The sequence below is a fragment of the Dipteris shenzhenensis genome, chromosome 32, assembly GCF_047967505.1.
Source record: "Dipteris shenzhenensis isolate YYH24624 ecotype China chromosome 32, Dip_SZ_1.0, whole genome shotgun sequence".
Lineage (NCBI taxonomy): Eukaryota > Viridiplantae > Streptophyta > Polypodiopsida > Gleicheniales > Dipteridaceae > Dipteris > Dipteris shenzhenensis.
In genome coordinates, this window is record NC_141627.1 from 6,439,587 (window position 1) to 6,452,632 (window position 13,046).

General features: G+C 40.7%; 1 protein-coding gene across 1 annotated transcript; it reads right to left on the minus strand.

Moving 5' to 3' along the window:
• Window positions 1-5,720: 5,720 nt before the first annotated feature.
• LOC147880237 (putative serine acetyltransferase 1) lies at window positions 5,721-7,706 on the minus strand. The gene is made up of 4 exons (XM_087370544.1): window positions 7,371-7,706; window positions 7,007-7,234; window positions 6,699-6,903; window positions 5,721-6,561 (listed from the first exon to the last, which is right to left on the minus strand). Exons 1-4 carry the CDS (start codon window positions 7,596-7,598, stop codon window positions 6,179-6,181), a joined length of 1,044 nt encoding a protein of 347 aa, XP_087226670.1. The 5' UTR covers window positions 7,599-7,706; the 3' UTR covers window positions 5,721-6,178.
• Between the last annotated feature and the right edge of the window lie 5,340 nt (window positions 7,707-13,046).

Here is a 13,046-nt window from a genome sequence, read left to right on the forward strand (position 1 = left end):
CCTTGGTAGCTGTCTCTACAACGTTTTAGCAAAAGGCTACACAATGACTTCTCCACAAGCTGCACAACCAGCCGGGAGCTCCATGCAACAGAGCCTCCACAACAGGCCAAGCTCTCTCCACCCGGACGACTCAGCCATTTCCATCGACCAAAGTCTCCACCCACCAGCGAAAGAACAGCCTTCTCCACCTACGCGGATCTCCACAGCTAGCTCCAACGAAGCCTTCTATGTAGCGCCAACAGTGACTTGACGACAAGCTGCCAACTCCAACGAAGGACTCCAGCTGCATACAACAAACAATACATGCAACATCTCTAATGAACAGACGACAGGGTTGAGACTCCAAATCTAGTCTCGCCTTCAATGCCACACTGAACGACAAGCTTCACCGATGGACCAGCAACGGCTGACGGACGAGCCTCCACGACGTTCTCCAACGAGCTCACGGGCTCTCTCCCACACAACCTAAGGCTCCGCCCAGCAAGACTCAGCGTACATGGCCACACAAAGCAGCAAGCAACCTACTCGCAGCCCGGCTAACTTCCAGAGCGTCCAACGTCCACCATCGACCCAGCGATCAGAATCTTTAAGATTTTGCCAGAATCTCGAGGATTCTGGAGAATCATCTAGGTTGGCCACGCATGTGGCACGTTGCACCCTATCTTCTATCCGCCATGTCAGTTGGATGTCCTTATCTACCACGTGGCAGATCTTAGGGTTGACATGTCAGCATACCCAGCTGCCACATCAGCAGACTCGCATGCCCTACCACACCAACATGGACACCTTACTGCCATGTCATCAATTGCCACCAACCCAAAAGAACTGACAACAATGTGTGAGGTATGCTCCAATAGAATAATCTTTGTCGAATGATGCGGGGTCGAAGAAGACCACATAGTCGGTGTGGACAGAGTGATCCAAGGGTTGCATAAAAGCTGGGGCCAAAGGTGCAGGTATGATACATTGCTCTGCTGAAGAAGAGGCCCGTACAAATGACAAGATATGGCAACCTATCGAACCTATATGCTCAAACTATCATGAGCTGAAGGCTGTCTGATGTGTGCATAGCTAAACATCCATTGGCATGGTGGGATGTAGCATCTGTCATAGGCTCATCGAACAATATAAAGGCCTAGAAGCCTGAAATATCACAGAGAAACTTAAAATGTCCCTGAGGCATACAAGGTGCCGAATGTTGATGTAGGGACTAATCTGAAGTCTTGGTTCCAACGACTAATCTCCATCAAGTATGGACTATATATAACAGCTATAAGTGCATGCTAAAACACTGAGTCTCCCCAGGTTGCACTATGGCTGAACTTGATGATGTCTGTTGCCGCACTGGGACAGGACCGCACTGATGCATCAATATCCTCATGATGAGGATTGGTCTGCTAATCAAAAGTGGTGATAACTGGATCCAAGAGTGGTGCAATGCGGCATAACTGAGCCAATTTTGAAATGTCCTGAAGACTGATGTGTCGATCTGTACTGCTCGTGGAAACTATGTCCAAGGAGATGATGGGCTCTCTATCAGAGGTGAAAGCATCAATAATGGATGTTGGAATGGAATCACCTAAGGAGCTGAATGCACTGTGGCATGTATCTCTGCATGCAGCTAGAGATGTGAGTACCTCATAATGAGGACTTACTTGCTGAATAATTGCATGATCACTGGTGAACTCCTGTTGAGTATCTACATCTGATGTGACAGTAAATAGAGTCGAATCTATGCATGAAGATGATGGTTGTGCATCATAAGAATAAAACTGCATTGAAGTGGATGGGAGTGTCTCGTACTGAGGGCTTACTGTCAAATGTGCCTTGAGGTGAGGACTTACTACAAAATGTGCATGATCAGAAACTGTGGGTTGATCCATGCTAACGTGTGGAGAATCTGCATCCGATCTCTCAAGGCCAATGAGGCTTGAGTCATCGTCATAAACTGGTACATATCCTTTGGCAATGAATGGTCAAAGTAGGTTCTCTTTCCACTCACGGATCTCATCTGGAGTCAGACTAGTGTATCATCAATTGTGTGATGTGAAGAGCTCCATGTTGGAGGTGGTTTGGTGCTCTATGCAAGAGGCTTACTCCTGTACCGGCGAGAGTGTCTACCCATGAGAACACTGTGTGAGAGCTGCCATTGTGGGGCTTACGCTAAACTGTCAAAACCAAGTCATGTGAGAACATGTGTATGCCACAGATCAAGCCTGTAAATCGAATGATGACAACTGTGTGTCAGGAGTAGCCAAGAGGCTATACAAGGCTGATATGTATGTGCAGGAACCAATGCCAAAAATAGTCAACAAATGTGACTGTACATGGGTGGCATGTGTGTGTGTGTGCAAGATGTATGCAACAATCCTAAATCTGAGGAAGGTGTCTCTGCCAAGTGTCACACTGAGGTGCTAAAGTGCCACATGCCAAGAGACTCAGCTGGGATCAGTGTGTGAATATGTATACCAATGAGAGATCCGATGGGGCTGATGCCGTCGGAACTAATTGGGTAATGCGGCAATGGCTTGTCTTGGTGCTAGTCTAAAGCTAGACTACACATCGAAGCGTCAAATGCAACAAAATGAGTTTTAGTTTGTTCATTCACCATTGTAAGCTCTCGTGAGGGCTAGATGAACCAATCAAGAGTATACACGTGAGAGCTACACGTAAGGAAATTAAGGCCTAAAAATGGTAACAAAATTGTTAAGGCTAATAAGGCTAACAAAACGGTAACAAAATTACATGCATGTCGAAAGTGAAGGTTATGTAATAATGCTTTAAAAATGATAACAAGTGGTGTTGAAATCCCGAGAGGACACCTTAACTATACCCTTTCCCAGACAGGTCAAGCCAAAAATCCACAACCCATGGACCAAGTAGAGCTTGCAAGACAGCACAAGTCATGACTCTAGACCCAAGCAACCCACCGTGTGGGAAACACCCTACTCAACCCAACATTGAACGTGCAATAAAGATGATGAAGATGATACGGGATTTAGGCTTCAATATCACATTAATTTAATAGGGAAAGGGGCCCTTTAAATCTTGAAAACGGGGAGACTCTCGTTCTTTCCTCTAACATCAAAGGCACTCGTGCTAACTGGTGGATGCTTACATTTTAACCTGGAATCTCAAGTGCTTCAATTTCCAACCGATAGCTTTCGATGGCAACAATCACCATGCCTCGAGTATAGTAGAAAAGAGCAAGGTAGAACTTGCTGTAATGTAAAAACATGCATCTAAAATTGTGGAAAAGCCACTACAGCCATCTTAATGAATGATATAGAGTGACTCCAAACAGAAGAAGCATTAATTAACGAAAGAGAAAAGACTGAACGGGAGAAGTGGAGGGGCAAGCACAGGCATGAAAAGGGAGGGACGGAAGGGGGAGAGGATGGAAAGAAGGAATTAATGCAAGAGGGGGAGGGGTTTCCATCTATCAATTTCAACCTTAAGAGATCTAAAGAAGCAAGACGAAGCAATAGGAGCTCAAAAATGACATGGCCTTGGCTATCATAGACCTTTGGATGTGCGCCTAGACCAACATATCAGGAAGCTCGAGTCTTTACTTAAAAACGACACGCTAGTGTGGGAACCTACCACCGTAGTTATTAGTTACAAAGACCATTGTGCTCTTAACAATGATTTGGGTGTCACTGCATGTAGCTCCAAAAAAGTAATCTTGCTTGAGAAAAGCGGTGATTCGAAGGTGCAGGACGAAGGAGGTTGTGCGGATGACTTGCTCAGACTTTATATAACTTGGAGAAAGGTTTATGATTATTTGTCAGAGACATCTCTGCACCACCGATCAGGGCACTTCTTGATAGTGCTATACAACTTTTTCTCCCCTTTGTGTCATTAAAGCTTACCTTACCCAATTGATGGAGCCACAATGTTTGGAAACATACAAATATGTTGTTATCTTCATGAATTCCTCTGTGTTGTAAGCTATGACATTTGTAACTGTCAATAACGTTAACGTGCAATAAAAGGTCGTAGAAGTGGAGATTGATTCAGCATGACAGAGAGATCTGCAGGGGCTTGAAGAAATATGTATCGATGCAACCGAGGATGCTTAAAGATAAATATAAAGTTTTGAGCAGTGTTTATGTTTTCTGATAATGAGTTTTGCGTGTTCTCTGATGTTCATCTGACTCACTGCACAATACTTCGATTCAGTTTAGTCATCATTTGAAGGTGTTGCTAACTCTGCCCTTATTTTTATCTGTCAATTGTATGATTGATGTGCATCTCTGCTTCTGACTTGTAGAACAGAGCAATCTCTTGTTAATTCCCTTAGTATACTCGGGTTGTCTTAGAGTGGAATCCTCTTACATCACAATCTCACAAAAAATTTCAATCCCGGTATGTTCCACTCTTAACTTCAAATTCCCACAGTTATAGTCATTCAACTTGCTTTGCAGAATTGAAGATATGATGCTTATGGCTGATTATTGATGCAAGGTGATCATTTAGACGCTTGAAAGTTTCTAGACGTACAAGCTAGCAGTATACCTACACATGCAATATGGATGAAAAGAAAGGCAAATGGCAGGATTTCAAGGTATGGAATGCTGACAAATGTGGTGAAACCTTAAATGTGCTTCTAAAGGGATGAGAATTAGATATGCTCGCTCACTAACCAATAGTACCCGAACCACCTGAAGGAAAGAGATCAAGGTCAAATTCCACCTACTGTTTCCAAGTTCCTTCTAAGAAGGTTATATCAACCAAAATGTACGTTTGAACGTGTTGCTCTCCAACACAAGGCATAGAGAAAGTAGGACCCACTCCCTTTCACACAAGATAAGACTTTAGGATAATGTGCTTTTATCAGTTTTGAACTGTTGTATGACATCGAAGTTGAAGACATGCTTGAATATGATAATATCCAACTATGTAAAATGACATTAATGATTTTTTATATGATCGACACACCCCAGAAAGCCCCAGACTGTTTTTAATACCATATTGAAAACTGGGCATAACACTCAGTATGAACGCAACAAAGGAAGACTGAACAGCAGCAGAAGAAATATGCCTTCAAGCAAGAAGTGAGAGCAATGAATCATCTCTAGAGAATATCTATTCTTGCACTTCAGGAAGGACATATAGGATCTCTCTAGGTAGGGTGCAACCATATTAGTAGGAGGCTTCAATGCAAGAACAAGCAGTAGACAAGCAATCATGACAGTGGTCAAAGGCAAAGCCACTGTTTGGATGAATTGGGTTTGTTTGCTAGGGGGCAAATACTACGATATCATTTACTCATATGGATCCTATTCAGTGTATGCTCTAATCCTGAGGCCAAATACAGTAACCGAATTGCATCTGCTCATCTATAGCTTCAAGACTTACTTGCCAATGTGGTCATATCCATGATGCTGTGTTTGTAGCTCAAATTGCATCATGAGGATCCAGTTCAGGAACCTAATAATTGCATAAAATATAGACAGATAAAACACCCTCATTAATTGCATGACCCAATGACTGTGACGAGCCACTTGACCTAGAAATTGATTGACATGCTATCCTTTTAAGAGCTAGCTGCATGTGTGCAATCAGCTCAGCTCCCCATGCATGTCTACACTCGTGCACCTCTGTGTAGTAGCATCTGTCTACTTTCTACATTCTTCTTTATGTATACAAGTATGTGAAATATTCTAGAAAAAGACGTCCCATACTTCTAGTGAGCTTTGCACGTGGAAATAGCCACAAATTATACATCATTCCTGATTAATCATCCATCGTAAGTGTCATCCATGTAAATACATGATTACATTTTAAATGCCTTACAATTATTGGAACATCAACTTGCCTTCTGAGGAGAGAGCGCAATAGATAGTTCCAGTGCATTTCAAAGTGTATATCCCACCTGGAAATTTCTTTAGGAAACGAAATTGTACATTCAGCAACTATAAGGGCAATGCCTAAGATAATGTCTCCAAAGACACCCACCCTGTAACTGCAAACCACATTCCTGTCCATCATCAACTTTGTGTTTCTTCTAAGCTCCTGGCCTCACAGGTCTTATGTTCAAATCGGACAGGTCACAGAAACGAAGACCATTTCATGTTGACCACAGCCAGCATGCTGTGCCTATCTTCCCATCAAATAATGTACATAACGTGAATGAAAAGTAGTAGGAGATCCACTTTCACGACTTGCATCTTTTTCATATTATGTAGTCTAGAATCGAGGATGTGTGGTCCATGCTGAGTGCAGGCATCTCTTCTTTAGCTGCTGGCAGAGCACGTTTACCACCCAAAATTTTAGCAGGCACTCCAACTGCAGTCGTGTAGGAAGGCACATCAATCAGTACCAGCGAGCATGCACCAATTTTTGCCCCATCACCTACATTGATCGGACCCAACAATATGGCAGCTGCACCAATTAGAACACCATTTCCTATCTTTGGATGACGATCTCCACAGCAGTTTCCTGTCCCCCCAAGTGTAACATGGTGCAAGATGGATACATTGTCTCCAATTACTGCAGTTTCACCAATGACCACCCCTGTTGCATGGTCAAAAAGCACACCCTTTCCAATCTGAGCACCTGTATCATCCAGAGCTACTAAAGAGTCAGGAAGCACTACATGCCTCTACATAAAGCATGTGAAAAACGAAATCCTGTCCTCCTTAAAGCAAGTATCGATCATGCCCTTGCAATTGAGCAGCCATGCCAAGACGTGCCTGGATGGATATCAACTTGAAACGCTTCCGATATACGATTTTGAAGAGCCAATGCAAGAGCAAGGCGGTCTTGTCTCCACAGCCTGTGTGCAATACGATGTGCCTCACACGCAAGAAAGCCCTTGAAGTTTAACATTCCATGTACATAGCTCGTGCATGCAGGATCTCTTTCCTTGAACGCCTTAATATCTGATCGTAATGCTTCCTGTGAACAGCAATGCCACCTCCAGCCTTAGTTTTTCCTTGCTGTGTGAAAAATCTGCAAAAATGGGAGCCCTAACGAGCAACTTCCCTCACATCCAAAGTACCTGAATGGCTGCGTCGGCTGCAAAGGTTTCCCAAAACAGATTAAACAACTGCGTGCTGAGTAATGTCGCATTTGCTAGCTTATTTGCAAGGTGAAAAGCCAAAGAGCGCTCCAATGACGGATGGGCTAGTACAGTCGCATAAAAATAACTTGCAAGATACGGTTCAGCTTCAGACTGCTCCATCGCTTCTCTACGGAGCTGCTCCCACACATGATCCGCCTCTGTCCCCTGCCCAATGAGTAACAACATCGTGCTTCTTTAGAAACGAAGTTCTTTAGAAGCGCAATTTTCTAAACATTTCACCACACAATCGATCGTGTGGATTGAACAACAAAAGACGCAGACCTTGTGAAGGGAAAATTACTTGCTGGGAAGCCGGGAAGAGGTGGATGGAGCAAGGAAGAGCCCAATGAGTCGAGCGATGAGTAGAAGCAAGGAAAACAGCTCCCGTGAAGCTGCTGGTGTCCGGCCAACGCAAGGACAAATTCTTTGGTAAGCATCGTCTCCAATTGGGGCACAAATACGTTAGTGCGCAGACAGTTTCCAAATGGGAAACTGGGCTTTGATGGAGACGAAAGTTACAAAGCGCCATAGATCACTACAACAACGAAGAAAATAGTTGAAGGATTTTTAATCAACAAAAACACAATACACTCCCAATGGTGTTGGAAACAAGGTGAATGATATTTAATCATTCATAGAGAACAAAAAGGCCAAAAAGTATACACTCCACATGGTGTGGGAAACAAGATGAATGATATTTAATCATTCATAAGGCCTCCCGAGAACAAAAACTCAAAAAAGAATACATTGGAAATATTGCGGAGGAAGACTCTAGGAGAAAATGAAGTGAGAAAGAGAGAGAGAGAGAGAGATGGGGGGAGAGAGAAAAAGGTGGAGGATTTGAAGGGAAAGAAATGACAAGTGGAGACTCGGACCAATGATAAAATTCTCGTTTCCACAAAACAAAAAATCCTAATTTGGTGTTTCTTTTGGGTTCTCTTATTAGATATCCTCAATTTGAAAGCCATAGTGTTTGCTTTGGGTTCTCTTATTATGGGAATTGTGCAAGGGCCTCAAATGAATGCTATGATAGAAGGATAACCAGAGAGGGGATTTAAGGGTTGTCATAATGGAAGGGTAAGGCTGTCCTTTGGCATTTAACTAGGCATGCCAAAGCAGATGTAACAACCTCACCCTTCGATTATGACAACCTTAAATCCCCTCTCAGGTTATCCTTCTATCATAGCATTCATTTGAGGCCCTTCCACAATTCCCATTATAAGAGAACCCAAAACAAACGCCAGGCTTTGCCTTTGGCATGCCAAAAAGACAATAAAAGTTTTTGACATGGCATTAGAGGAGAAATAGCTATTTCTTTTATGCTATGCAAAATGTACCAAGAAATGGATGGGAATAGGTCTACGTGATGTTGGAAAATTGCTATTAGAATTTATGGGCAGGAAGAGTGGGACGCAATTAAGGTAAGCTCAAAGGGAGAAATTTTGTATGATATGCGATTAGGGTAAGCTCTGAGGGGCGAAAATAAATGTGAGGGCGGTAGGAGATATTCAGAAGGGTGATCTACCACTTGAAGCTTTTGTGTTTCTCTCTCTCTATCTATATATAAAACGTCGCCCCCCTCATGCTCAGGCTACTCTCTCTCTCAGTCCCTCTCTCTCACTTTCTCTCCCTTCCTCTCTCAGTCCCTCTCTACAATCGCTCTCTCCTCGATGCACTCTCTCTCACCCTTCCTCTCTCTCAATCCCTCTCTGCAGTGTCGCATTCCTCTATGGACTCCTCCCACCCTATGTACACTATACTAAATGGAATACTAGGGAGAATGAGGCATCGGGATGAAGAATAGGCAAACCATAAAGGAGGGAGGAGAGTCTCCTAAAACTAGAAAATAATCATGCTTGCTCAGACTCGTCAAAATCATGGAAATCGGTTAGTGCCCCCACCCAACGTCTCCACATCTTAGAGAGTCTATAGGAATTTTCTCCCAAAAATTAGGAATGTAATCCAATTGATTCGAGATGAAAAATCTATGTTGTTTCTCAATTATGGATTTTTTAAGTCGGGAATAGTGCTATTTTCCCCTACCATTGACCTGACACTTTTTTACGATGACATAACCCTCTCTTGGATTATTGAGTCATGCACCAAGGAAAAACATCCATCCTTATTTCCCCCCCTTTTTCCCTCCTTGACATAAGACCCTTACAGGGAGTAAGGAGAGGAAGTAGCCTTTAGGTTTGGGCGTTGTGGTCTTGAATGTGCTCCTATGGTTTCAAATACCTGGAAGCTCCAAGCCTCCAAAACTAGCAACCTATTGAACATCCTATGGATGTCCTTGAGGTGATATTTGGGGGAATAAGCTCTTCATGAGACATATGCTTGCCAAGGACAAATGCTCATGGGATGTGGTTGTGTAGAATGTTACATCTAGAAAATAAAAAAAGGGGAGAGGGAAGATCAAGGGGATAGGTCTTGAGAGCTAGCCACTAATTCAAATGACTAGATGAGCTCTCTGATGTTTTAATATTTCCTATGGAGCACGTACACAACATAGCGAAAATGGAGTATTTTTACTATATTTCTCTAGGATAGAGGCCCTTCTATCTTTTCTCTTCATATTTTGTGTCACCATTGGGGCTTGTGTTAGTTGCAAATTTCAGTAAAATATAAATATTTTATTAAAGTGGCTTCAAAAGCTTTGGTGGGCCTTCTCTTTGATTAGATATTACCTCCTTTTTTAAGAAGAAAACAATGCGAAACCCTCACAAAACTTAGAAAAACTCATACCAAGTCCCAAAATCTCTCAAGTGGAAAGTAGAAACTACATGAAAACAAAGGCAAGATAATGATTTTACATATGTGGAATGGAAAAAGTGAAGGGAGAAGGGAATTTCAGGTATGAAACTCCGACCTCATTTCTCCTTCAAAGGGAAGTGGAAGAGGGTAGGAAAGTGAAAAAGGGGAGGAACAAGTGATGGGTGTTAGGAAGGGGAAGTAATTCAATGGTGTGAAAAGCTGGAGAAAGCAAGGGACAAAGAGTTCACAGCAGCTGAAAGCTAAAGAAAGCAAGGGGCAGGGGCTCCAAAGCTCTCAAAAGCAACACTAAATGCTCGTTTCGTGTTTTCACAATGAATTCCATCGGTATTTTGGTTGATATCTGTGTAATAAATTCTTAATAACCTGTTAGTATATCCATCAAAATATCTAATAAATCGATCGTATTATGTCGATAGTTATATCAAAGGAATAGAGCATTTGCTAAATTTTTGGCCTTTTAAGGTGCTATTTCAAATGTTGACATATTTTTGGCATTGTGGTGGATTGTTTGTAGATGGATAGACAAATTCCATCATCATTAAACAAACAACATGTGCACAGGAGCTCAAAATGGCTTTATGGGAGGATTTGTTGTTCGTGCACAGTACAAAAACTTTCAATAAAAATAAAGACATTGAGGTTCAGGAAATTCTCTAATTATGAAATAAAAATTTTCAATGAAGTCACTTACAATTAGGCCTGTGTTGTGGGATTCATATATGGGTGAGCATGTGGGAAACACACGAAAAGGTGAGATTGAAAGGCACATGATGTAGGCTCTTGAATTAACATCCCAACATAATCCTTTCATCGGGATATGATTGCAAGAAACTCTATAGAATATGCTATTATAAGGAATGATTTCCTTGTATTTGAGTCATAGGGAAGAATGTGGCTTATGACCCTATGTAGTCACTAGGTTCAGCACCCAGAATATCTCTTAAATAAATAAAACCCTATCATTATCATTAGATTTTTTGGTTTATCATTAGGGTGTATGGTTTTATTAGTTACTATCATCATATTATTAGCATTGTGTGAAATAATGATTAGAAACACCATCGTCTCATCTTTACCAGAGTCACTTTAGAGTTTGGAGTATAGGACTTAGGGTCTAGGGTGTAGGATTTTATCAATCGTTATCATCATTTTATTAACATTGTGTGAGATTATGATTTGGAACACCAATGTCTCATCTTTATTGAGGTAATTTAGTGTCTGGAGTTTAGGACCTAGAGTTCAAGATATAGGTTTTGGTCAATCATTAGCATCATGTTTGGAAGTTGGAACACGAGTTAGAGTTTGGAGTTCAGATCTTAGGGTTTAGGGTTTTATCAATCATTATCATCATGTTAAGAACGTCGTGTGAAGTTCTGACTTTGAACACCATTGTCTCAACTTTATTAAAGTAAGTTTAGACTTTGGAGTTTAAGACATTGAATTTTAGGGTTTAGGGGGTCTAGGATTTAGGATTAGGGTTTTATCAATCATTGTCATTGTGATACTAACATTTTGTTCCAGTTGGTCAATCTATTACTAGAGAAGAAGTCCTAGAAGATGATTGATCATTGGATAGTATATCTTCCACTACTTCTATTCCATTATTAGGGTTAAAAAGATCCACAGATTGTCCCCATAGTATATCTTATATTGCATCATTGTCACCACCAGAGGATCAAATTTTGCTACTATAGATCTGAAAAAAATATAGGAGACCTAGGGATATAACTAGAGAGTATTTGGTTGAAGATAAAAATATTGATGTAAATATCACTTTTTGAATAATTTTTCATAGATAAAGCATTTCTTCCTTTGACAATCGACTTATATCTGCATAATGACATTTCATTTTTGATGTCATTATGATGATATGAAAGTAGTCTAACCCAAATTTGGCATGAAGTTCTTAATATTTTTATTTATATTTATATTAAAAGTACAAAGAATGGGTGGTATCCAAAACCATTTTTTGTGAAAATTTGGTAGTCTTTGCTGTGATAGTATAGACATCAATATTATTATCAAAATAGCACCCGACGATCGTATCTTATACCAGTGCAAATATTGATGCCTATATCATCAATAATGCTGATAAATATATCGATAAGTACCTCGAGGTAGTCACTATATATAAACCCTATATATCGATGCAAGTAGCTCGAGGCAGGCACTATATATCATGTGCATTCAATCTATGAATACCCATTTATATGATACCCTTTTGTGTGTGAAAAGGGGATTTAAAAAACTCCTTCTGTTGAACCCACATGCTATGCTTACATATTTATCAGTGACCCCCTCCCCTTGAGGTAAGTATCATCAATAATATCAATAATTATCTTCATGAATAGATTGATGAAACGATGACTTGGTTACTAATTCTTTGCAACTTTTTTTTATGGAATGTCTATTTGAAAAAAATTCTAAGTACCCATTGCAAATTAGTGTAAAAAATGACCCCTTGTGTAGTAGTGATTGTTTGGTGACCAACTTGACTAGTGCACCTATTATAAAGCTATACAAAAATGCATACAATTTTTAAATGAGTCTATGAGTCTTTAAATGGGACTCTATGAGTCTATGGCCATCAAATCCTCCTCCTAACTTTTGCTTCATCTATGATAGCCTTCCGAGCTATAATTCAATTGATCATGGGTTAATTCATTCTAAAAGCTTTGGAGGCCCCCACATTCATGTAATCATCCAAGTTAGTTATTGCACTTAGCTGACCTACTAGAGTGCCACTTTAGATCTTTCTACTAATCAACACCTTGCTATGAATTTATTGGAAAAATTTTCAAATATCTAATGAAATACCAAAATTCTCTTTAGATTTTATCTTTGTTTTAAGACTAGCATTAATTCAACTCAACATTGAGTCATTGATTCATTGAGGTATGAAATTTTGAGGCTATAGGACTCATAAATGATTATAAAAAAAGATCAATTTGATTCAATTTAGATGCCCACTAAGTAAGGATAAAGCGTGATCGAAGATTATAAGCATAATCATCCATTGCCATGCCAACTAGACTTGCCATTTGGTTGCCTTAAATGTATTCAAGGGTATCCACATCAGATTGATTCCAACTAGACTTGCCATTTGGTTGCCTTAAATGCATTCATGGGTTTCTACATGAAGTGTACGACTAGATTAGTGTATGGGTATATATGTGGTGTTGGACTTGTCAGTTCACTGGCT